The sequence below is a fragment of the Aspergillus flavus genome, chromosome 8, assembly GCF_009017415.1.
Source record: "Aspergillus flavus chromosome 8, complete sequence".
In the NCBI taxonomy this organism is placed as follows: Eukaryota; Fungi; Ascomycota; class Eurotiomycetes; order Eurotiales; family Aspergillaceae; genus Aspergillus; species Aspergillus flavus.
In genome coordinates, this window is record NC_092403.1 from 699385 (window position 1) to 722702 (window position 23318).

At 48.7% G+C, this 23318-nt stretch overlaps 11 protein-coding genes across 11 annotated transcripts; 8 read left to right on the top strand and 3 right to left on the bottom strand.

Moving 5' to 3' along the window:
- Positions 1-311: 311 nt before the first annotated feature.
- On the top strand, positions 312-2126 carry F9C07_12406 (putative flavin-containing polyamine oxidase; the record flags this gene model as incomplete). Its single annotated transcript, XM_041295543.1, has 5 exons — positions 312-433; positions 495-525; positions 580-717; positions 772-1075; positions 1126-2126. The coding sequence occupies 5 exons, from the start codon at positions 312-314 to the stop codon at positions 2124-2126; spliced, it is 1596 nt and encodes a 531-aa protein (XP_041151525.1).
- Positions 2127-2557: 431 nt separating this feature from the next.
- Positions 2558-4021, top strand: F9C07_12407 (putative glutamate decarboxylase; the record flags this gene model as incomplete). Its single annotated transcript, XM_041287631.1, has 1 exon — positions 2558-4021. The coding sequence occupies one exon, from the start codon at positions 2558-2560 to the stop codon at positions 4019-4021; it is 1464 nt and encodes a 487-aa protein (XP_041151524.1).
- Positions 4022-4403: 382 nt separating this feature from the next.
- F9C07_12408 (uncharacterized protein) lies at positions 4404-5321 on the top strand (the record flags this gene model as incomplete). Its single annotated transcript, XM_041287630.1, has 1 exon — positions 4404-5321. The coding sequence occupies one exon, from the start codon at positions 4404-4406 to the stop codon at positions 5319-5321; it is 918 nt and encodes a 305-aa protein (XP_041151523.1).
- A 1070-nt stretch (positions 5322-6391) lies between these two features.
- On the bottom strand, positions 6392-6709 carry F9C07_2236657 (uncharacterized protein; the record flags this gene model as incomplete). Its single annotated transcript, XM_071509995.1, has 2 exons — positions 6392-6462; positions 6517-6709. 2 exons carry the CDS (start codon positions 6707-6709, stop codon positions 6392-6394), a joined length of 264 nt encoding a protein of 87 aa, XP_071367248.1.
- Positions 6710-7697: 988 nt separating this feature from the next.
- F9C07_12409 (uncharacterized protein) lies at positions 7698-8541 on the top strand (the record flags this gene model as incomplete). The annotated part of the gene is made up of 2 exons (XM_041295542.1): positions 7698-7988; positions 8092-8541. 2 exons carry the CDS (start codon positions 7698-7700, stop codon positions 8539-8541), a joined length of 741 nt encoding a protein of 246 aa, XP_041151521.1.
- A 933-nt stretch (positions 8542-9474) lies between these two features.
- F9C07_2205736 (uncharacterized protein) lies at positions 9475-10608 on the top strand (the record flags this gene model as incomplete). Its single annotated transcript, XM_071509615.1, has 3 exons — positions 9475-9630; positions 9691-10071; positions 10126-10608. The coding sequence occupies 3 exons, from the start codon at positions 9475-9477 to the stop codon at positions 10606-10608; spliced, it is 1020 nt and encodes a 339-aa protein (XP_071367249.1).
- A 144-nt stretch (positions 10609-10752) lies between these two features.
- Positions 10753-13297, bottom strand: F9C07_2287093 (permease for cytosine/purines, uracil, thiamine, allantoin-domain-containing protein). Its single transcript, XM_071510875.1, has 4 exons — positions 12880-13297; positions 11960-12785; positions 11523-11884; positions 10753-11432 (listed from the first exon to the last, which is right to left on the bottom strand). The coding sequence occupies exons 1-4, from the start codon at positions 13144-13146 to the stop codon at positions 11304-11306; spliced, it is 1584 nt and encodes a 527-aa protein (XP_071367250.1). The 5' UTR covers positions 13147-13297; the 3' UTR covers positions 10753-11303.
- A 494-nt stretch (positions 13298-13791) lies between these two features.
- On the top strand, positions 13792-15884 carry F9C07_1923942 (uncharacterized protein). The gene is made up of 6 exons (XM_041295540.2): positions 13792-14018; positions 14067-14139; positions 14197-14408; positions 14486-14625; positions 14678-14798; positions 14857-15884. The coding sequence occupies exons 1-6, from the start codon at positions 13948-13950 to the stop codon at positions 15374-15376; spliced, it is 1137 nt and encodes a 378-aa protein (XP_041151518.1). The 5' UTR covers positions 13792-13947; the 3' UTR covers positions 15377-15884.
- Positions 15885-15933: 49 nt separating this feature from the next.
- F9C07_2287096 (uncharacterized protein) lies at positions 15934-17225 on the top strand. The gene is made up of 2 exons (XM_041295539.2): positions 15934-16861; positions 16918-17225. The coding sequence occupies exons 1-2, from the start codon at positions 16393-16395 to the stop codon at positions 17007-17009; spliced, it is 561 nt and encodes a 186-aa protein (XP_041151517.1). The 5' UTR covers positions 15934-16392; the 3' UTR covers positions 17010-17225.
- A 1185-nt stretch (positions 17226-18410) lies between these two features.
- F9C07_2287097 (uncharacterized protein) lies at positions 18411-19309 on the top strand. Its single transcript, XM_071510876.1, has 2 exons — positions 18411-19053; positions 19108-19309. Exons 1-2 carry the CDS (start codon positions 18456-18458, stop codon positions 19164-19166), a joined length of 657 nt encoding a protein of 218 aa, XP_071367251.1. The 5' UTR covers positions 18411-18455; the 3' UTR covers positions 19167-19309.
- A 233-nt stretch (positions 19310-19542) lies between these two features.
- On the bottom strand, positions 19543-23098 carry F9C07_2287098 (putative NRPS-like enzyme). Its single transcript, XM_071510877.1, has 4 exons — positions 22676-23098; positions 22354-22621; positions 20115-22291; positions 19543-20061 (listed from the first exon to the last, which is right to left on the bottom strand). Exons 1-4 carry the CDS (start codon positions 22970-22972, stop codon positions 19669-19671), a joined length of 3135 nt encoding a protein of 1044 aa, XP_071367252.1. The 5' UTR covers positions 22973-23098; the 3' UTR covers positions 19543-19668.
- Between the last annotated feature and the right edge of the window lie 220 nt (positions 23099-23318).

Genomic DNA, 23318 nt, shown 5'->3' on the forward strand with positions numbered 1-23318 from the left:
TCGTGAGCTGAAACAGTGTGATATGCGTACGTCGATCAGCCCAGCCGCAGAATGACCCGCATGGACCTGCCCAATCGCGTAGTTCGACCACCAATAATGTGCAGCTTTGCCTGCAGAAACTCCATCGGTCTATATCAATTATTCGCACCACTAGTCCATAAACAAATTCCCCGAAAGTGCGGCTGGACTTGCCCCGGGGGCCGGAATGGGAAAGTGGGTAACTGCAAACAAATATTTATAGGCCCCGTCTCTCCTGCATGACCCAGTCAATTGCTGTGGACGAAGAGCCAGCTCATTTCTGATTGCTCATGATGTTTTTGGGCCATCTTTCATTAATTGCCTTTGGAGCCTGGGCTGTCCACCCGGTGGTGGGCTATGTGTCCCAACCTAGAGACCAGGAAGGGACATGTCAGAAGGCTACGGTTGCGATTCTGTATGTGTCTATCCATTCGGTTATCGGTGATTATCCCCGAGGATATACTGACAATGCTCAGAGGGGCAGGGATATCAGGTATCTCGGCTGCCGTAAGCATTTTGGATTCTTGACTGTGAGGCAAAGATTACCGCTGACATTCGTAGCAAACTCTGTCGAAAGCGTCGGTGGATGATTTCCTTATCCTGGAATATCGCGACCGAATTGGTGGTCGTGCTTGGCACGAGAATTTTGGCCAGGACAAAGATGGGAACCCCTACGTGGTCGAAATGGGTGCCAACTGGGTGCGGACAGCATATCCCTTGCCTTAACCGCACTCCACTGACATAGTTGATTAGGTGCAAGGACTCGGAAATCCAGGAGGTCCTGAGAATCCAATTTGGACTTTAGCCAAGGAATTTGGCTTGCAGACGACTTACTCGAACTACAGCAATGTTTCGACATACAATCAGGATGGCTACAAGGATTATTCCCATCTCCTGGATGAGTGTGACGAAGCCTACGATATTGCAAACCAGGCGGCTGGCAAGATTCTTGTTGAAAATCTCCAGGACCAGACGGCAAAGGCCGGATTGGCGTTGGCAGGATGGAAGCCGAAGTCGCATGACATGGAGGCTCAGGCAGTTGACTGGTGGACGTGGGGTGAGTTTCTTATTCCTGGTAGCATGGGTGCAAGTACTAAATAAAAGTAGATTTCGAGGCCTCTTTCACGCCGCTAGAAAGCTCTTTGGTATTTGGTATGGCAAGTGACAATTTGACCTCGAATCAGTTCAGCGACCACGATAACTTCGTCACCGATCAGCGGGGATTTAACACTATCATCAAGGGCATGGCCTCCAAGTTCCTGACTGAAGATGACCCCCGCTTGCTTCTCAATACCAAAGTCACGAATATCACTTACGGACCCGAAGGCGTCACAGTCTACAGTAGCGATGGGAACTGCGTCCAAGCCGCATACGCCATCTGCACATTCTCCTTGGGCGTCCTGCAGAACGATGTCGTCACTTTCACCCCGGAGCTGCCAGAGTGGAAGAAGACAGCAATCCAGATGTTCACCATGGGCACATATACGAAGATCTTTTTGCAGTTCAATGAGACCTTCTGGCCTACGGACACCCAGTACTTCCTATACGCGGACCCCGCCACTCGTGGCTACTACCCACTCTTCCAGTCCCTATCCATGGACGGTTTCCACCCGGGATCCAACATCATCTTCGTGACCGTTACTGACGAGCTTGCCCAGCGGGCCGAACGCCAATCTGACGAGGAGACTAAGCAAGAAATTATGGAGGTCCTGCGTAAAATGTTCCCTGATGTGGATGTTCCTGAACCTACCGCCTTCCTGTATCCTCGCTGGAACACCGAGCCGTGGTCCTATGGTAGCTACTCCAACTGGCCCATGGGCACGACCCTGGAAATGCATGAGAACCTGCGAGCCAACACCGACCGACTCTGGTTCTCGGGTGAAGCTACCAGTCCGTCCTACTTTGGTTTCTTGCACGGGGCATGGTTTGAAGGTCGCGATGCAGGACGACGGATTGCTGGGTTGCTGAATGGATGCAAGGAAGGGAACTCTACGACTTGTGTCCCCAGGAAACACTATGAGGTGCTTCATGGTACCTCGCCGCTTGCCGATTACAGCTCGGTCAACGGGTGGGAGGTGAGCAGTTTCTATGACAGTAATGATGACTAGCTGCATGCATGTACATATATACGCGGCACTGAAGCAAGACGCTGCTGAAAGACAGCAATATGATCCGATAATCTTTAATATTTCAGTACCCTTCACAATTTCCGGAAGTGTGGTATGAAGCGAATTAGATGCAGTAAATACAGTTGCCTGAGGCCTGCAGCGTCACTTGATTCTATGAAATCACGACACCGCGCTTTAACTTTGAACCAAATCGATCTCGGCGACAATCTTGCTGTAACACCAAGTTATTTAGAAACGAACGTTCCTCGAGCAGGCTCATCGACCACATTGAGTTTCTGTCGAACTTAAAAGCTAAAAATGAATCGCGTGATGTACCTGTCCATTTTACAGCTACTCACCTTTACAGACGCTCCTCCCTCTCATTTTCTAAGAGATTTCCATACCTGTATTCCTTAACAACAGTATACACGATGCCTCAACAAGATTCAGTCGAGAGGATAAACATTCATGACAGTACTGAGATTAACCAGGTAGCAGATGCTTTCCGAAATTCATTGGAACGTATCGGATGCCACAACCCGTTCCCTGAAGCTGTAAGAATTGCAAACTATCCTAGTGAAGACTGGCTATCGGAGGTTCAGAGACGGACCCCGTCGAGCACGGGTAGGCCGTTAGAAGATGTACTGCGAGAAGCCGACGAGATCTTCTCATATCGCATCAGCACAAAGCATCCTCGATTCTTTGCATTCATTCCATCACCAGTCTCCCCCATGTCATGGCTGGGAGACTCGCTCTCTTCCGCACACAATACCTATGCAGGAAGCTCAGAGTCAGGATCCGGCGTCTGCGCCGTGGAAAAGTCTTTGATCGCCTGGATTGCTGAACGTTTCGGCTTGCCTTCGTCTGCAGGTGGCCAGTTTGTGTCCGGGGCATCGATGGCGACTTTGACTGCAGTTGCCGTTGCCAGAGACCAGCGCTTGGAGGCTGAGCTGCGGCACAGAGCGACCGTGTATATATCGGATGAGTCACACTTCTGTATTACGAAGGCGCTTCGCGTCGTCGGCATACTGGATTCCCAGATCCGGACTATCCGCTGTGATTCGAAATACCGCATGGATAGCGACCATCTCCGTCGTGCGATATCTGAAGATCTTGCAGACGGTTTCAGACCATTCCTTGTTGTTGCAACGTGTGGGACAACGAGCACCGGCGGCATTGATCCCCTGAACGAAATTGCAGACATAGCAGACGAACATGGATTATGGATGCACGTCGACGCGGCTTACGGCGGATCTGTCGCATTTTCAAGTACCCATCGACCTCTAGTGGACGGACTTGGTCGTGCGGATAGCATCGCCTGGGATCCCCACAAATGGCTCTTCCAGACATACGGCTGTGGTACTATCCTCTTCCGCGAGAAATCCCATCCACTAAAGAGTTTTGCATCCACAGCTCATTTCTGCCGCGACTTTGAGGATGAAATGGAACCCCAGAATCCCTGGAATTATGGAATTGAACTGACGAGGCCCGCGCGGCACATGCGACTTTGGTTCAGTCTGCAGGTACTTGGCATGGACACGATTGACAAGATGATTGGCCGAGGCTTTGAGTTATCAGTTCTAGCTGAAGGCGAGATAAAAAGGCTGGCAGATTGGGTTATCTTGGCCCCCACATCTTTAGCCATTGTGAACTTTCGGTTTGCCCCACACGGCGTGGATGAAAAACTTCTCGGCCAGATTAATACTCACGTTTCGAAAGAATTGGCCGCTGAGAACATCGCGTGCATACTCACCACTCTGCTGGACGGTGTGGTTGGTCTCCGGATGTGTACTATCAATCCGCGAACCACTGATGACGATATACGTCGGGTGGTCAGAGCCCTTGGTAGCAGCGCTCAAGGAGCCTACAGGGAGCTTTTCAAAGCCCGAGATTGAGAAATGGGACCTATCAGGATAATAGTACGATTCCGGATGAGAGCCTTGTCCTGGTTTATGATTATTCTTCCGGGCTAATGCGCTCAACGCCTATTCGTGGTGAAACATTATCTCCGAAACTGGCGCCTGACTCCATAGAAAGTCGCAATATCTTAAGCGAGGGGGGGTGATAATCCAGCTTATATGACAGCGGGGTTCAATATTCAACTTGGGCCACGTCGTGCAACCAGCCTCTGAATGGATAAGAAAAGGCTGATCTTCATGATGACCCCGCCAAAGGAAGTCTTAAACACGGTGCCAATACTATCAGCATGAGTCCTTACGAACTCAACCTAACAGACACACCAAAGTCTTTTGATTACACCCTTCGACGGCCTCCAACATGAAAATCGCACTCGCAGGCGTCGGAGACGTAGGCAACTACTTTATGGAAGAATTCAGCAGATCCACACATGAAGTCGTCCTCCTCACGAGCAAACACAAAAGCCACCTAGATCGCCTACCCATTGACCAACAGATCACCGATTACAGCGTCGAGAACCTCACACTGCACCTGCAGGACTGCGACGCCGTGGTATCCACCTTCTGCGGACCTGAGGACAAATATATCTCCGTCCATCTTGCAATTCTAGAAGCATGCACCCGGTCTCCAAAATGCAAACGCTTCCTGCCATCATCCTGGACCACCAACATCGAAGACTTCGGAGACCAACCGATCATGATCGCGCACTCACGAGACACAATCTGGAAAGCCCTTCGCGCGCAACACGAGGTTAAATGGACTATGATTTGCAACGGGTGGTTCATGGACTACGTTGTGCCCGCCTCACAGCGGTATCTCCGAGATGTTGGCGTTGGATGGGTGATGGATCACCAAAATAAAGTGTTCGAGTTGTATGCGGATGGACAGCAGAAGGTTACGCTAACGTCTGTCCGGGACGTTGCTCGGGCGGCATTGTCGATATTGGAGCATGACGAGATCGAGTGGAACGAATTCACTCACTTCGGAGGCCAGACCTTGACATACCTTGAATTGTATAAGTTGATCAAGAGACGGGACCCGGAGTGGACATTGAAGAAGTTGCCCTTTGCTGAGGTGATAGAAAGGATTACGTCGGGGAAGTTGGTCGGGGAGGATGTCGACTTGGAGTACTTTAGAATTATGGGCTTTACCAATTGCAACAAGGCTCCGGAGGATAGGGCTTTGACGTGGGGGACGGGCTTGTTGGAGGGTCTGAGGGCTCGCGGTGTGGAGGAACTTCTGGATGAGGCGGCTAAAGACGAGAAGGTGGTTCCTTGAGGTGTGTGAGTTGGTTATTGTATCAAATAATCCAAATGGTATATAGTAGATCCAGCAACCCAAACATCTTGAGTTAGGAAACATAATCTCTTTGGTAGCCCTGAGCGCCGCAAATTGCTCGCCTGAGCTAGTCAAGATAGCCTGGAGGATGACTTACAGTTCCAAGTCTGCTATAATGGAAAGTGTTGCAGCGTCGCTCTCTCAAGGACGTAAAAGACTGTCGATCCTCAGATTCTTGATCCTGACGGTCGAATGTGGTGATCTCCTTCGATAGAATCAATACCACCACTTGCATTGAGTAGAATGTAAGAGCCTTCAGACGTACTTTCTTGGTACAGACTGAGTGCGCTATATGTTGAACCACTGCAAAAAGATTCACCTGGCCGGCTGACTGACTTTATTGGTGCGCACAATTTCCATCCTCATAATAAACGTCAGGATCAAGCAAGCTACGAGTCACTTCCAATGTATTCTCGGGCTCAAGCTCACGTGCAGATTCTTGCCTGTTAACATAATCAGCTACATCTTCCGCTCTCCTGGTGCGTCGGTTAGTGCTGGTAACAAGAGAGTCCTAGCCTGCGCGAAGCCTTTCTCCTTAGCAAGCAAGAGCTTCATGATATCTAAATGGTGAAACCACACTGCGAATCCGGTTGTACCTAGGCAGCGACCGCCCCCATGTTCGATGAGGGTCAAAGACAAGTGTGGATTCGCCCCTCTATCTATCAAGGCTTCGACCATATCGTCTGCCCACTCTTGACCGCATAAAATAATGCTGCATGCCCCTACATCAACGAGAAGTTGCAGTAGCGTGGTGCCGTTATTCTCAGCGGCATGTATCAAACTTAAGTCGCTGGTTTGTCGAATGCTACCCTTCAAACAGAAACTTAAGCAATTTCTCGTTGTTCCATCCGTAGAGCACGCTCAATGGGTCCAGGAATTTCACAACGACCAGGCTCTGCCCCAGGGTCAATAAGCCGAGGTACCATAGTCTCATAGCCTGCCTCCACCGCAGGGAGATCCTGCTTCTCATTACCGGTGGGGTCCAACGGTGCACCATTGTCGAGGAACAATTACAAATACTGATCCTTGTGGGAGCGAATAGCCCAATGCAGAACTACTCGTAGCTGAGCAGCCGTACATGCTTGGTCTGGTCTTAGCTCGGAAAGCAACGCCTAAAGGGTGGTGAAATGCCCACCTTGAGCGGCGAGTACCAGGGCATAATGTCTCTCCTTAGTCATCTCCTTAATCTTGTCCTCGTCTGGATAGTATCCGAATTGGGATGAGTCGACTATGTGATAGCCGAGGTTGGCGGGCAATGTCGATTTCACAGGGAAGTTCTGGGTCTCAAGGGTGCTGATGCTGGCTCCGGTTTTGAGGAGAGGTTTCATTAAATGTGTGTGTCGGTGTTTCGGGGCGTGTAGTAAAGGGGAGCCGTGATCATGTTGGACGTTGTATTTATATAGAGTACCTCGCAGGGCATGATATAATGTACGGTTGGATTGGACGAGGGTGTTAATGTCTCCTTGTGCGGTGAGATAACTTGTGATTAGGAAAAGCACTTCGAGAGGTACTTGATCCAACTGATGCATTCTTTTCCTTGGGGGTGCCCACGGGCGAAATTGGATATGAAAGCGAGAGACAGATCAAATTATTAGTAGCGACTGTCGTCGTTATTTATTTCAACTGAACTAGTTTGTTTGTACAATACTACATCGATAGTTTGTCAGCAAAGCTTGATGAGTCTTGGCATTCTTTTATCGGTCCACAGTCGATTTAAGATTTCGTCTGCGCGTTCCTGAGCAGACTGGTAGAGCATGAGTTGACCAGAGAGTGCTCGGCGAGCGCGAACTATGTAAGGGAGTACACCACAGTGCTGTAGGGTCAGTATACCCACGTGATCGAAGTTTGACTAGAACGAATGCGAATTGCCATTGGGATGTAAACATCGCCTGAAAGGATTGGGACCGAATATAGTTATATCAATCCCCGCGGCTTGGCTCCGGGCCCTAGTTAGCAGGTCTGAACCATACACTAAGCTAAACTATTCCCTAAGCGGGGCGAGGACACAAATATCGACAAGTACTATCAAGTGAAGGCATATTTGATGAAGATTCCTACTGGGGTATATAACAGAGTTTATTAGTTATGAAGGATTGGTTAATAAGGGGGTTGACATTAGTAAACCATCTGTCTATATTAATTTCGCCCCATGATCAACCATGAACGTAATAACCTGATTGGACAAATGCTACAAGGCACCCCTGCTAGAGTACACAAGGCTGTGAAACCGCCGAGCACAGCCGATCAGTTATAACTTTTAGCCGCCCAGGCTACCCCGATCATAATTTTCTTTTCTCCCGTTGACATGCCACAGCCATGAACTGGACACTACGGGTGGTAACCCTCCTCTTGATTCGCCTCAATCTGGTCGCAGCGACGACCTGTTACACACCCGATGGATACGCAGTCACCGACCCCCGGTATATCCCGTGCATTGCGATAGAGGGCGAGAACTCCATGTGCTGTAAACTCAACGATACAATGCCAGACACGTGTCACAGCACGGGTCTCTGCTATTCAAGTCAGACGGGATATTGGAGGGACTTTTGTACCGATAAGAACTGGGATTCTCCGAATTGCTTGAAGAAGACTTTTTGTGATGATGCGGTATGTTGCCTAAATGACAATGATAATAACGAACCTTGGTCATCCCTTTAAAACGACCTTTTCTCGGTACCTTCCAATCCGATGTTAACTAATTGGGAAATAGGCAGGAGGAAAATCAAATTGGACGACGAGAGTCACATCATGCGGAGATGGATCATGGTGTTGTGGCGATACCAACAACTGCTGCACGAACGGCGGAGGCTTCACCCTCGATTCACCCCTAGTCGCAATTGGTAACAATGCGACTGTTACCACCACCGTAACAGCAACACCGAAAGATAGCAACAAGGAATCCTCAGATTCATCCACCAAGGTCGCGATTGGAGTCGGGGTCGCAGTGCCATTGGCGTGTCTGGCATGCGGAATGTTAGGAGTTGGGTTTCTCTGGGGCAGAAGAAGTGCGAGGCAAGCGCTGTCGCAGCCAGAATTTCAAAGGGTCAGTTCAGGTACCGCGATGCCATTGAAAACCCCGCAGGCAGAGCTGGGCCACGAACAGCAGATCTACGAGGTATCGGGGAATGAGCAGTCTTATGAATTACCGACGACTCGGTGACAGGAGCAGTGTCTATATGTTCGGGATTAAGTGTGACCCATAGTCTCCGAATGATCGGCGATAAATTCCTTCTATTCGCCTGCGCACTAATCTATAGAGAATAGTCATTATCAGCCGACGTTCGGAAGTACAAGATGTCTTCTCATTTTGAGTATTATGATTTCTGAGCTGCAGCTCTAGCTAAAGCTGAGATACCCGCGAAGTGTTGCTGTGAACATTATTATCGTTATTATAATCATTGGTCTGGCCAACTTCATACTCAAAGTAGTAGGCCTACCTACGCAATGAAGATCTGAGCATCATATCTACAGCAAATTATTCGACTATTAGTTGCGTATTAATCCTACAGCCCCTTCTAACAAACCTTCTCATGATGATTCATTGGCTCATACACATCTCTGCAAAAATAATATTCGTATCCCGGTAAACCATATTAGAAAAGTCATTCTCACATTCATTAAGACAATATATATCATCAATCCCGTTAACACGAAGCCATCACAACAACAGCACACGTCCACAGCGCGGATAGCTAGGTCGCTGACTCGCTGTTATCAGTATTCAAGTAAGCCCTGGTACTTGCTTACACTGCGCGTACCTGTAACAAACTTCATTCTTGCGACAAGTAGGATGCAAGAAGAGAGTAATTCTCAACGGTCTATATGTCCCTACCAGCTCTCATATAGAACACCTTTTCAATGGACGCACTCGCCTTCCAACATGTATACCAAGTCACGTGCGTCTCTGTGGGGCTGTGTTTGGTCTTCAATTCTTGGCCCTCATAGGTAAATGGAAATTAGGGCCATTAGTGCATAAAAACCCTGGCAATGGCTGCTAGTATGTACTGATTAAACCGCTAAACTCATCCGACTTCGAATTTCGCCCCCTGCCTCTTTCCCTTGAAAAATTTTCCATTTTACTCAGTCAGGCATCATGTCAGCTGTTGGCAAAGTCCTCATACGCCGAGGCCACGAGCTGATTTCCGCTCGGCTTGAATATCGCCAACAGCCTCAAAATCCAATCCATGGATGGCTAGGCTTCTCCATTGTCGTTCTTACGGCCCTTGCATTTGGTTTCGCAATCTTCTGGGTGAGTCGGTATATGTAACATGAATAAAAACTACTTAAACTCATCGATAATCTGGGCTAGGTGGACTACACCTGCAACCATGTTATTGCGACTCTGGCCGCAGTCGAAGACTCGAACCCGACTACTTATGTTCGACTCGACTGCGAAGATTCTAACGATCCCTGCAACCCTAATGATCCCGAGGTCGCAGCTCCATCAACCACTAAACCAATCACTAGCGGGTTACGCTCAGCCATCAAGCACCTACGCGCCCGTGGTGGCTTTTGGTCCTGCTTCCGTGGATTTCGTATGTATCTGGCCTACACCGGGTTCGATCTGGGCGCAGGCTATCTACTTCCAGCTGTTGTTCCTATCCCGACCCACTCTCTCCTGAGTTTATTTCTCGGAAAATTCATCGCTAGCATGCTCTTGGCCACCTGGCAGATGGCGTGGGTTCATCTGGTGATCGCCGACCAATCTCCTAGGAGCCGCTATCGGCGAATGCTCGGCCTCTAGCATTGGCCTAGAATTGCCCCTGCAGCTGCTCTGTACAATGTCCTCATGTTTGCGACTTTATCTCTGCCTATAGCCGCTGCAAGGCTCTCAGGCGGGACCGTGGATGGCATTGTTGCCAATCCGAAGAAAAAAGAGCTTCTCAATTTCCTGGCCATGGGTATTCTCCCAGCTATCCTTTTTATATTGGTTTCCATTCCCGCTAGGGGAGTATTCACTCGTGTGGCTGCTTCTATGCTGCCCGAGGAGGATGACCCGATCGTGCCCTTCGACCGGCGGTTTGGCGGCAAGGTGAAATCCGCAATGGTGGGTGGCAGCGGCGAGCTCAGCCTTCTGGATGCCTGGACTAGCTTTGATTGGGCTGCTCGCATTCGTTATGTTAAAATTATCCTGAAGGCTCTTGTTATTGAGGTTGCTCTGGGTGTAGTTGGGGGCCTATTAGTAATGGGCGAGTTGGAATTGGTGACCCCTTCTCGGCATACCTAGAATTACTTTAATTAAGTATAGTTTCATTTAGTACATAGAAAAGAGTCATCCCAAGACTTTCCAAGAACAACGAATTTTACATGTGGGCTGGAGATTTCCAGCGTAGTGAGTTCGATATAACCATGAAACAGTGTGCTGTGGACCGTAGCGCAGTAATATCTGGGCCTATCGGACTAGTAGACAAACCAACTGATCGGGTCTAGAGGCCTTAGGGTCTTGTGAGGATTAGTTCATTAAGCGAACATCATTTGAAGCTTGGTGCCTTGGCTGGCCATAGTATCACTTTAAATTTGTAAGGTCCCATGGTCTCGGACCTTTTCTGGTTCTACCCGACTCCTATACAATCAGGTAGGGCAGGAAGACCTAATTATGGCAAACAACGAATACCGACTAACGGCCATCTCTTACTGACCCCTTGAGTGCCTTACTATACATCTCTTACAAGTCCATGTCCCTATCAAGTATCTTATAGGAAGACTAGTGTAGCATCATGGTTAGTTACTAGTAATAAGGCAAAACATATATATTCGTAGTATTTTTACTTGCTAACAAAGCTCAACGAGCTCGTGTTCACCGTGTATACCATAGAGGCTCGCTGTGGGACTTGGTACATTTTCTAGGCTTCAAGGCCCCAGCCTCAGGCCATAATCGAGTAGCTTTCAGATTTATCCACGTCCAGCATTATCAAAGCCAACTCACCTCCCCGCAAGCCTTATCTCCAAAGTCCTCAAAACGGGATAAAACACCCCCACTGAAGCAAAAACCAGATAATCCCCCACATCCCCACCACTCTTCCCAATCCTTCTCGCCACTGGCGACACATACTACACAAAGACCAGTTAGCCAAACACTCAACCAACCACTACCACCCAACTCGAAAACAAAAGCAGAGAGAAATCAGAAGGAAGACCTACCCAAGTCTGACACATCCCTAAAAACGAGAACCCGATTCCAATCAACAAAGCCGCCGTACCCGCGATCCCCACAGGCATGCGCTTCGGATCCTGCCAAGCACTGAGGTCGTAACCGCCGAGACGGGGCCGGAACCAGAAGTGCTCGATGGCGAGGATGAGCGCGAAGGCAAGGGTCCAGTAGCCCAGTATGGCGAGGAAATTGTCGATGATGGCTTCGAGCTTGTTGCGGCCACCCCAGGCGAGGGCGAGAACGATGGCGGATGTTAGCGCACACCAGATGAAGCGGGGGATGGCGAGGAAGTGTTTGCCCCAGAGTTGGATGCAGAGGGCGCTGGAGTAGATGTTTGCTATTACGTTTGCGACTGTTGTCTTGTTAGTTTGTTGGTCTTTTTCATTTTCTTTTATGCCTATGTAGAGGTTAACTGTTGGTTACTTACGGAAGGTTAGGGCGAAAATGGTACAGGCGAATTTGGCCCAACCTGCTGGTCGGAGTGTAGCTAGAATTAGAGCTCCTGTTCCTTTTGTGTTGTATATTGCTGACATCTCGTCGTTGGAGATGATGATCCCGCCGAAGTGGTTGCCCAACGTGCCGACGAAGATAGTTGGGAGGACTTGTCCGAAGTAGGTGAGGGAGAAGACGAGCCATTTGCTTGTGTCGGCTGGGTAGTGGATGTAGTAATCCCCTGCGATGGGACACCATGAGCAGGCGACGCCGAAGACGACAGCGAAATAGCTCAGACAGGCACCGCTGTAGTCGATGCCGCTGAGTTGGCTCAGCCCGGGGGTGGGAGAGAAGTACCGCGCGGACTGTCCCCATGTCACGCAGATGAGTACCAATGCAACGATCCAGGCGTATCGTTCGTAGTGATGGATGAGAGTGAAGCCGCAAAAGGACACGAGGAAGCCGATCGCGACGATAATAACAATCCCTGCCGCCAGTGGGACCGAATCGCCGGATACGGCCACAAGGAGCTGGCCTCCGACCACTGCAGCAATGACCGCATATCCGCCATTGACGATAATATTCAACAGGCCGCAGAACTTCGCACCCCAGATGCCGAATGCATAGCGGGCGACTGCCACCTGGCGGAGGCCGCTTGGTGGGCTCAGCGTCGCGGTAAAAGCGGGTGCAATGGTCCCAAGGAGCGCCGCGAAGATAGTCAGGATGACTGAGGTGTGCACTGAGAGGCCAAAGATAGGACCCAGTGAGCCGATAGGGATCAGCGTTGGGCTTATCAGGACAGAGAACCAAAAGAACATCATCTGAGCGGGATCGGGCGCGTCAGTCAGGCTTCATATCTTTTTGGCAAGAACGAGAGAATGGCCTCCATGCTCACCTCAGGACAGTAATACATACATTCAATTTCTGTGGTGGTCGTCGCTTATCCTCTGGCACTCGCTCGACCCCCATGGCCTCCACGCCCAATTTGCGGTCGATCCAGGTCTCGAAATTGCGCAGCGATCGCAATAGCCCGTTGCCCTCTTGGATATGTCTCATGCGCTTCTCTCCCTCGTCACCCGGGTCAACCGCAGTATTCGTGCGCTCAGTGGGTGACTCGAGGGAACCATCGTGCGACTCGATGCCCACATGCCAGAGGCTTTTCTGTTCGCGCTCAATCTCCATTTCTGCGCTTCGGCCACGATGAGAGAGAAGATGAGAGGAGGGGAATGAGGGGAATGAAGGAGATTAACCATAGCAAGGGCGCAGAAGCACGAATAGAGCGGGGCATGGGGACATTAACAGGCAAGAAGGATTCTATCTCTTATCGGCCGGTCTGTGGTTCTGTTGGCGGGGATCTGAAAAACCTCCGACTGAGACCTCAACCCTGCTAGCGTCATTCCTGGGAAGCCCTTGCATGATACTTGCATATTACTGCCCTGAGACAGCTATCGTAGTAATTTCAAGTAAGATGAGTGGCGCTATATCGATTGGAATAAGAGTACCGCTGTAAAGGCGCACGAAGGCACCAACATTTCTATAACTTATATTTGATTTCCATCTCAAAGTGTGCTGTCCCATAAGCAGGTCAGAGTTCATGCGATAACGTTAGTGATATTAAACAGAATTAGTGTTACATAAGAAGCCTGTGGATACAGGACTTTTGGCACGACGCTGACAGCGGGCAGTCTCGGCCCGCAGGCCCAGTTTCCTGCAGATCAATATCTCATCCAGGTGGGCCTCAATAAGCTAAAGAAACACTAAACCACTCAAGACCTTTGGGAAGTAAGCTAAGCAAGCCGAGACCAGGTTTGCACGGAACCCTGTCTATATCCAACCCGACACACTATAGCAAAAAATTCTTTTCTCCGAGAATGGGGTGGATGTAAGACATGCCGACAGCATGCGCCCATATATAAGACAACATGGCCTTCCTTCACTCTTTGTCAGCAGTTGAGCTGGGCCGATGTGACCGAATAGTTCAGCATGCACGACGACCGCCTGGTGGAATCATGGACCTGGTTTGCGGTCACCAGTGTCGTGGTTATCTGGCGATAGTAAGCGGTACCCTTCGCTTGGTTGCTCGGTCTGACATCCGTTCCCAGTATCTCCAGGGGTATGCTCCTGGGTGGATTGAAAGGTCTGATGGTGGAGGATTATATCATGCTATTGACTTATGTATGTTCACCGTGGTTGATAGATACTTATCTTAATAAACACTGAAAGCGAAGATAGGGCTTCTACACCAACTTCATCATTTGGGTTAACATTCAAGCAAAACATCCAAAAACCAACATCTTGCCGCCTACAGGAATGCAGGGCCTTACCGAGGAAGACATCCAGGATCGCGTCTACGGAAGCAAAATCACCTTTGTTCTGGAACAATCGATGGTATTGGTGCAATGGGGGTGCAAAGCCTGTATGATCTTGGTGTACTACCGATTAACGTACGTGGATATCTTTTAGGTCTTCATTCTCCGAGAGGCCCTTTAATCGTCGGGAAGCCTGCTGATAGGAATCACAGGTCAGGAACAAAGATGGCTCTACCAGTCAAGATCCTGATGGCTTACATTGCAATAAGCTTCGTCATAGTAGAAATCTTCTACTACGGTGTCTGGTGTCGGCCATTTTCCAATTATTTCGTCGTGAAAGCAGACAATGACCGTGAGTTATGAGAAATATTTCAGGAAGAAACCGCATGCTGACATCTATCGAGCTCAATGTGAGGGCGCCCAGCATCATCTAATCATGTCATATGCCTTCAATCTATCCTCAGACTTGGCCATGCTTTGCATCCCGATACCAGTATTTCTCAGCTTACAATTACTCTGGAAGAAGTATGTTCCGAAAGGATAGTATATTTCCATCCATGAAGACAAGCTGACATCGAAACAGGAAGCTAGCCCTTTTATGTGTGTTCAGTCTAGGAATTTTTGTCGTGGTCGCAGCGACGCTAAGCCGATACTACTGCTTCACTCATCCAAATAGTATTTTGTGGATTTTCTGGTACGTGAGAGAGGCCAGCACCGCCGTTATTGTGACCAACGCCCCCAACTGCTATACCCTCCTACGCCGGATTCTAAAAGTGCATGGCTTCACGATTTTCGGAACCTACATAGCACTTCGTCGGAAACCAACACATTCTCCAGAGAGCGGTCCGCCGAACGAGCTGGCGCAATTCTCGGTCGGCCGGTCAAGGAAGCACACCATGTCGTCGGAAAGCACGGAGCACATCACACGGGAAGATAAGGGCTTGGAAATTTGGCAGCATACGCAGGTGGCGGTGTATGAGGATTTGGAAGAGGACTCGAGGACAACCATGGAACAAGACAGGAGAGGCGTCTATGGGAATGGAACGGGGCTGGCCTCGTCGACAGTGACAACGGGGGCGATTGGCCTATCCAGGCAGAATTGATGGAGATAAGACGCACACAATAATCCTGTTCTTGACGGGGCTGGGGGATTACTGAAACCTGTAACATCTTCGGCTCCGGTTCATTAATCAGGGTACGATACAGTAGTCCGGGCCTTGTGTCTTGACCCCTGACACATCAGTAACATAAAAAACATAAAACTCGGCATACAACGTTCAAAGAATGATTTGAGCCCTGTGTAACCTTAACGTTCTTGTCTCCTGTGCCCGACGACAGTCTGTTATCTCTATCCGCGGGTAACAGCAATGAGAGAATACAAATCCAAGTTGTAGTTGTACTACATCAGTTGATTTAACAGAGAACCTTTTTTGCCCTATACAGACGGGCTATCTGCTCTGTACAAATTCGTACTACCCATCCAAAGCAAACCATTGATTATACTTAACTTCCACTCCGTACGTGGACAAAAATTGGCATTTCTGTTATTAGTCAAGCTCTTCCCGTGTGCCCCAATCTAGTAATTACAGGGATCCATTGCGCAGTACCCCAGGTTCATGTTAGATATTCCCTTCTTGACCAGAAGCCGGTGCTAATGGTTAGTATGTGCAATCTTCTACTTGAACGTGCCCAACAGGTCACCACATCCTCACTTTGGGAGTGAAATATCCAGTGACATTAGACAATAGCAGGTACAGGTGCAACTAAATCAGTCGTAGTAGCTCCGGTATTCTTCAAACACGCTCAGCAGAGTTAGTAAGCTGTGAGCACGGTCCTCTGTTCAAGTCACTAACTCATCGAAGCGTTGGTCTAGCCTTCATGCTAGGGCCTACCTCCACAAAGAAACCCCATATAATACCTACGTTAAATAACTCAGACGGAGGAGCACAACGAATCTAGAACCCCTAAATCAATGTATGATGAATTCAGATCAAACACAAAAAGGAGATAAATAGTCCACTCATACCCAGCACAAGCCTACCTCCATCGTTATTCCCAGCTCCTTCAATATCACCCTCACCACACAACCGCCCTCCCATCTTTACATCCAATAGGCAAAATGTATCGAACCTTACTCATCCTCCTCACCCTATACCTATCAACCCTAGTATCCGCCGGCAAAGACCCCTCCAAAGCCCAAATCAAAGATTCAAAACCAGAAAAAGGCAACATCAACACCAAATGCCACGGCATATACATCAACGGCGAAAAGCCCGCAATCGCAGGGGAAGGTGTGCAGCGCCCTGTCAACGCAAACGGAGAACGACTACCCATGGGCGTGCGACCTCCCAGCACCCCACAATCCGTCTGGGCAACATGCGACCGTCGCATCGGGGGATCGAGAACTTCGAAACTGGACCTGAACCAATGTCTTGGGTGGAATCCAACCACAGAGGAGCTCATCCCGCAGTCTCGTGGAAACGGGATCACGAAGGGGGGCTGTAGCAGCTGCTTTTATGCGAAGCCGCATCTGAAGTGTGTTTGTGGGGTTAGGAATAAGCAGGATGATCGGATTTCTGTTCAATTGGGTGAGTGGTCTTCTGTTTCATATGGTAGTGGGATTGTTGCTAATGGGTGGGTGTAGATAATGTGGTGGAGGCTACTCATGATGGGTTTTTGACTTGTTTTGAACATACTGGAAGTCAGGTTTCGATGGATCAGATGGCTATTAGTTAAGGGCCAGGAATGTGTAGGTGTTGACAGTACTTTTTGTATTGTTGCTATGCTATACTTATTTGCTTGCGATTTGACTCTTGCGATTAGGAGGTCCTGTGCTTATCCAATCTTTGATTCAGTTCTGGGAACATCGTCGCTGGCACTCTTTTTCCTGTTCTTTGGTCTCGGATATCTTCAAGATAGTATAGGATCATAATTGAGATACTTCTGTCAATGCTTGAGTTGCAAAAAGTTGTAAAGATGAAAGTATAGCCTTGAAGTTCCCATATTTAACTACTCCGTACGACTAGCTGGCTAGATGTACGTATATCCATTCGTGCCGACCCTCGGATTTGCGCTTCACCAGTACATACGTATCTACATCTCCTGCTAAAATGGATATGCAGAGTACGGATTGTATGGGGCCTATACGTATAAAATCTAGACGGAGTGTGTAGCAACATGCTGTCACGAATCTTAAAGGGGGGGAAGAAACGAAGAAGGTAAAAAGGAGATAGAACAGCGTTGGTCTATAAGCGGCGCTCAACCTTCACGAGTTCTATTACCCAACAGTGTGCAAGGAGGACAACGATTTCCACATTTTCGTTGACAGTATAGTTAAGAATGCAAAGGTCGTACGAGCCGGATATTTCGAATAAACCCCTTATCAGATGGCACCTTTCCCAACGAAAACCGGTGTAGAGATGAGGCCAGTGTGGTTTACAGAGCTAAACAGCAGCTCTTGACAAGGTTTTTACGCAAGGATGCTTGAGTCACATTAAAAGGCCACAGTGACGATCAGATAAAGGACCTTGTGGAACGATGGTGGATACATAGTCGTACCTTGTTGTTGGTGTAGGATACAGATCCTGATATCCTCCATACTCGTCAGCATCTAGATGGCAGAGTGACGATCCATAGTGGATACTACACTCTTTGTTCTCTCTTCCTCGTGTTACAAAAGGGGCTCTAGTGGAGTTGTAAGGGAAAATCTGTCGATGCTGCATACTAAGTTATATACAGATGGTGTTTAAGAGCTCACTCAACCAGAGAACTCTCATGTTAGATTCGAATTTTTTTGAGCTCCTAGTTGTATACAACATACATACCTCTATCCGTTGTTAATCATATCATGATTATTAGATCTCCGTCCTTGAATCTATTGGTTGTACCTTGCTGCCCCTGACCGAAAGTCAACTGCCCTTCCCGTTTGCCCCAACTTAAACCCTGTGAGAAGCTGTTGCCCTGCGCCCCAGCTTGGCGTCACAATGAAACAAATTCAAATATCCAATTTAAATGCAAGTCAAAAGGCATAACGAATGAAATAAGCCTCCGCTGAAGCTGCAGGGAAGCGGTCTAGATTCGCATAAATAGTCTTTCCTGGGCCTGAGCACAATCATTTAATACTCAACCTTTCTCTCTCGATTATCTCCCCATTTGGCACTTCTACTTCTTTACTTGAGCAAAATGCATCACTTCATTATTATTATCAGTTTATATCTCTCAGCCTTGGTAGCTGGCGGCGGAATAGTCTCAAAGCCCCAACCTCCACCAGACGGAGGCATACTAATGACAGACATGAAACCCGGTTCTTCCCCCGAAACCAACATTCACAAAGGAGGAGCATTACATTCCGAATGCCGATTCCTCAAAGTCCACATAACCTCCCCCTCAACAACATCAAAAACCCCAGCCCAAGATCCAAAGAAACAAGGAAAAGGACCCACCACAATAACAACCCCATACCGCCAAGTTCTCCTAACAGCCGACTGCCGTCGACCCAAGTCAGACCCCACGAAGGGAATCCTAGACGACGACTGGAGAGAGACAAAACTGGACTTAGACAAATGCGTTGGTTGGGATGCACAGACACAGAAGCTCACGCCGGAGTCTGATGGGAAGGGACTGATGAAGGGTGATTGCTGGAGCTGTGATTATTTTTCCCAAGTCATGGGTGCAGCAAATAAGGGGGAGTTTGAATGTTATTGTGATAATGTGGAGAAGAAGTCAAAGCATAAGATTCCGCATTCGAAGGATAAGTCGCTTAAGGTTAAGTTTGATCTTGGTATGTCGTCCTCTGTTGGGTTGGGTTTGGGGTGGGTTGCTAATGTGGTTATAGATTCTGTGCTTTGGTCGAAGGATGGTCGTTTGAATTGTCATAAGCATATTGGGTCTTGAGATGGGGGTCTGGATGGAAAGAGGACGTTGTCATGGATGTCAGGGGGTTTTTGAAGGGTTCTGTTTGCTTCGATTCTAAAGGATAGACACAATATGGGAGGATACCAGGTATGCTGTGCTACGTGGTTTTGTAGTTAGGTGGTCTTGTCAACCCTGGCACATTGATTGTTGGGTGTTTTGGTAAATATGTATTGTGCTTCACCTTGTAAGAGTGATAGAAGGCCGCATTAATGCAGTTACCATTCTTCACGATGTTTCGTCGTCTACTCAGTTGAGATCATAAACTCCATGCTGGTTTCTGAGAAGAGGTACTGCAACTCAACATCGATGAACGAGTATTTTACAAAGAGCCTAAAGAAAAGTCCACAATAATAAGTTGAATAGTAGGTCAATTAAGTTATATTCCAAACACCGCTAAGCCATGCATACATGAAGACAAGAAAATGACAACAGCGCAGTCTATAATACATGTAAGTCGCTCATCTCAAAGAAAATCGAGTACTTAAAATCCCCACTGCTCCATCCAGTTCTCCATCAACTCAGCCGAAATAGGCCCCAAGCCCCTCATAGTCTCGCTTGCCTCCTTCGTCCTCTCCACACTGATATCAGCCGATAGCATGCCCTCGGCGCTTGACAGGCCGCGATAGAAATCGAGGAGCTTCAAAGCTGGCTTCTCCCGAACATCCTGGTCCGATGGGTTCTTGATAGATTCCAGATCACTGATCCATTCGCCAAAGGGGACCGTTTGTGTGTTATATTTAGATTCGATGGCGGGGATGAGCGAAGACCACGCCGCATGATTAGGGTTCATAAGGTGGAAGAAAGCATTCGGCGTCTCGGTGAGGGATCTCCGGCGGGTCTGGAGAGCTTCAACTGTTATCTGGGCCAGTTTATCCTGTGACTAAGTTAGCGATCCATCAGAATAATAAAAGGTAGAATGAAACATACAACAGGAACCCAATCAATAGGCATCGAACCGAGATCACTCGGAACCTTTCCGAGAGCCTTCGACGTGGCGACAATAGTCGGGAGCCATTCATCAGGGTTCCAAAGTCCACTCTTAGTGGTTGGGCCAGCAATCTGCCCAACTCTGAAGATAGTAGTAGGCACCTGAGCCTTCTTAGATGCAATCACGCACATGCGTTCCGAGACATGCTTTGATTCCCCGTATCCCTGCTTTAGTACCGCTGTGTCATCCTCAAGTGGGAGTTCGGGGACAACAGCTCCCATCTCTGAAGTCCAGGCGCCAACTGTAGCGACTGATGAGACGAAGGAGAAGTGTGCCTTGTATTTGCTTTCGAGGCTAAAGGAGATAAACTCTCGGACACCCTTGATGTGAGGGTCTTCGAAGGATTCGAGGGGGTGGTTGAAGTTGACTTTCCAGGCGTTGTGGATGATTAGATCTACTGTGCTTAGGAGGGAGGCGTATTTTGTGTCGTCGATCCCGAAATGTAGCTCTCCAAAGGATACCTTGAGGAATTCGACTCTTGAAGGGTCGGAAAGGGGGGCAGCGTCGAGGCCCTTTTCCTTGAAGCTTTGGATTTGGCGTGACTGGGCGTCGGAGCGGTTGAAGCAGTAGACTTTGGAGACATTTTTGTTCGTCAAAAGGATATGCAGCAGATAAGCGCCCAGTGACCCGGTCGATCCGGTTAATATAACTGTGGAGGTAGGAGGGAGTTGAGCCTGGGAGTAAGGGCGTGCTGGGATGTCCTCTGTGTATTTGGCTACCATGTTCTGAATTCTGTCGTGACGAGGAATGCTTGCGACAGAGTCGCCAGCAATTACCTTTAGGAGGAATTCTGCCAACTGGTTCACTGTAGAATGGGCATAGATATGCTGAGCTGTGATCCGTGGACGATCGCCAGCGGGCACTTGGCAAAAGACGCCGTTACGGAGTATCGTCGCCAGTTGGATAGTTTGTAAAGAATCAAGGCCTGCAGAATACAAGTCTTCATCGTTGTCAATTGCCTCCCGCTCGAGCAGAGAGCAGATGGTTTCGTTAACGTATTGCGTGATGTTGTTCAGGGTGATTATGTCAGGAAGTGAGCCATTCAACTGTTGATCAGCAGAAGCGTAAATTGCGTCGATCTCCTCCTTATAATCTCTGTTAACTGCCCGACGCTGCGTCGTACCCTTGGGTGTCGTTTTGAAGGGCTTTTCAGGGGAAGAGAGCTTAATCATGGTTTTGGTAATGCGTCCATAGTTCGGCACGGTCTCGTTTGCCCGTTCAACCACAGGCCAGATCTCATCGATGAATGCAGCCTCGTCAATAGCCTTCTCCTGTTCATCCCAGTGTGGTTCAACCAGCAACGAAGTCTGAAACCGACCCTGCCCGATCAAAACTGCCCGACCGATCTTCGGGTGGCACTCGACCATCTTTTCCAGAGTCACCGGATTGAGCTTCTCACCATTGCTGAGCACAATCACGTCATCAAAGCGACCATGGTACTTCCACAAGGTAGGGTTTGACGGGTGTTGGACGAACAAGTCATTCGATCCATATTCCGTCTTGTCAGGGAAGGTATGGAAGATACCATGGATAGCTCGAGAGTTCTCCCGACGAGGAATAACAAACTCATACAGTCCCTCGCCTCTGTGCTGCATCTCCACTCCATATGCAGGGTTCCACTCGAAATAGCCCCAGTTTCCGTCTCCCTCTGGGACCAGAGAGCTGATGATGCCCATTTCACTTGAGCCTAGGAGAGTAACGACTTTAGTGTAGGGGACGATTCGGTTGCCGATATCCGCTGCCAGGGGAGCACCCGCATAAATGACTGCGTTTAGTGTTCCGAGACAATCCAGTCCGGCCTGAGTTTGACTTATATCTTCCAGGATGGCTGGGGCAAGCAAAGTAATAGTTGGATTTGTTGCGCGTATTGTGTCCAGGACAAGGTCAACCGAGACTGGCCTGTCGGGGAGGTTGACGAAGGGGGTATTGTGGAAGATAGCACACGTGAGGCCGTATAGACCCATGAGGTGAAAGAAGGGAGTAGTAACGAGGACAAGGTTGCTAGAGCTCGGATCGTTTGGCGCAGCCACACGACGGCCGGCTGGGATAGGCAGATAGCCAACAGAGTCTAGAGTTGCGACGAAACCGTGCGTTAGGGGAACGGGTTTTGGCATTCCTGTGGTCACGCCTGTTAACAATGGCTAGCGTCTAATAAAGTAATATCGTTTGTTCGCGTACCTGTTGTTCCGGAACTGTGAATAATAAAAGCAACATCATCCTCGGCCTCGGCGAAAGTCTTGGTAAAAGGGTATGGCTCTGGTACGTGGCTGCAGTTGAGGATATCGGCTGTCGCTGGTACTTCGTAAAAATCTATGTCTTTGAGAAAGTTCTTCATCTCTGATACCTGTCGTTCTTTGTCATGGCTGTAGAAGAACCTATGACACTCGGTCACACCCAGGATATGTTGATAAGCTTCGATGGAAAGTCGGCTCGAAGGGAGTAAAGGCTATTTCAAAACGGTCAGATTGCATCAGAATGTAACGATTTTTAATAATTTTACCTTATAGCCAGTCTTGTTGCATGCAAGTATGAAGATCAGGTAGAGAATGTCATTTCTACCCATATATGCCACAGTCTCATTGTTCTCGGCCTTTCCGATCTGCTTCTCAATCCACCATGAGAGCGCATTGACTGCATGGGCAAGATCGCCAAACGACACGTCCCGGAAACCTTCTGATGCCTCGAGAGCACTGGGAATAACACCGAGCCTCTTCTGGGGATTGGACTGGGCAATTTCATCAACGACGTTCGTGAGAAGGCGCTGTCCGGCGTTGACAGGAGTTTGTGGTTGTTCCATTGTTATGGCAGAAAATTGTCTTTTCAGGGTGATGCGAGCTGAAACAAATAATTAAAGTAATGCACTGATGTCTATTAGAGAAACGCTTAGAGAAAACAAATGCTTTTGTTACTTCACAGTACGTAGACAGTAAGATATCCAACCCAATTTATATCTCCTCTAGGGTATATCTTGTTTCCTTGCTCCTTGCCTTCGAAACAGCTCTGGGCCGATTATCCAGCGGGTATACTCCGTCCCGCCCGTTATCCAGGGAGAATGTGGCACACGCAATTGTGCGCCATTATGGTGGGTGGTTGGTGCATAAGCTCCCGGAGGCAAAGTGGAGACCATACCATGCAAGAGAGAT

Bases quoted from the DNA above. Each gene is read 5' to 3' on its own strand.
- F9C07_2287093 (XM_071510875.1), bottom strand. From the start codon at position 13,146: ATGGAGATTGAGCGCGAACAGAAAAGCCTCTGGCATGTGGGCATCGAG. The intron at 12,786-12,879 runs GTATGTATTACT...GATCCCGCTCAG, and splicing joins GACCACCACAGAAATTGAAT to ATGATGTTCTTTTGGTTCTC. The intron at 11,885-11,959 runs GTAAGTAACCAA...ACAAGACAACAG, and splicing joins CATTTTCGCCCTAACCTTCC to TCGCAAACGTAATAGCAAAC.
- F9C07_2287096 (XM_041295539.2), top strand. From the start codon at position 16,393: ATGTATCGAACCTTACTCATCCTCCTCACCCTATACCTATCAACCCTA. The intron at 16,862-16,917 runs GTGAGTGGTCTT...GGGTGGGTGTAG, and splicing joins TCGGATTTCTGTTCAATTGG to ATAATGTGGTGGAGGCTACT.
- F9C07_2287097 (XM_071510876.1), top strand. From the start codon at position 18,456: ATGCATCACTTCATTATTATTATCAGTTTATATCTCTCAGCCTTGGTA. The intron at 19,054-19,107 runs GTATGTCGTCCT...ATGTGGTTATAG, and splicing joins TAAGGTTAAGTTTGATCTTG to ATTCTGTGCTTTGGTCGAAG.
- F9C07_2287098 (XM_071510877.1), bottom strand. From the start codon at position 22,972: ATGGAACAACCACAAACTCCTGTCAACGCCGGACAGCGCCTTCTCACG. The intron at 22,622-22,675 runs GTAAAATTATTA...GTTTTGAAATAG, and splicing joins GCAACAAGACTGGCTATAAG to CCTTTACTCCCTTCGAGCCG. The intron at 22,292-22,353 runs GTACGCGAACAA...GCGTGACCACAG, and splicing joins TCACAGTTCCGGAACAACAG to GAATGCCAAAACCCGTTCCC.
- F9C07_1923942 (XM_041295540.2), top strand. From the start codon at position 13,948: ATGCACGACGACCGCCTGGTGGAATCATGGACCTGGTTTGCGGTCACC. The intron at 14,626-14,677 runs GTGAGTTATGAG...ACATCTATCGAG, and splicing joins CGTGAAAGCAGACAATGACC to CTCAATGTGAGGGCGCCCAG. The intron at 14,799-14,856 runs GTATGTTCCGAA...ACATCGAAACAG, and splicing joins TTACAATTACTCTGGAAGAA to GAAGCTAGCCCTTTTATGTG.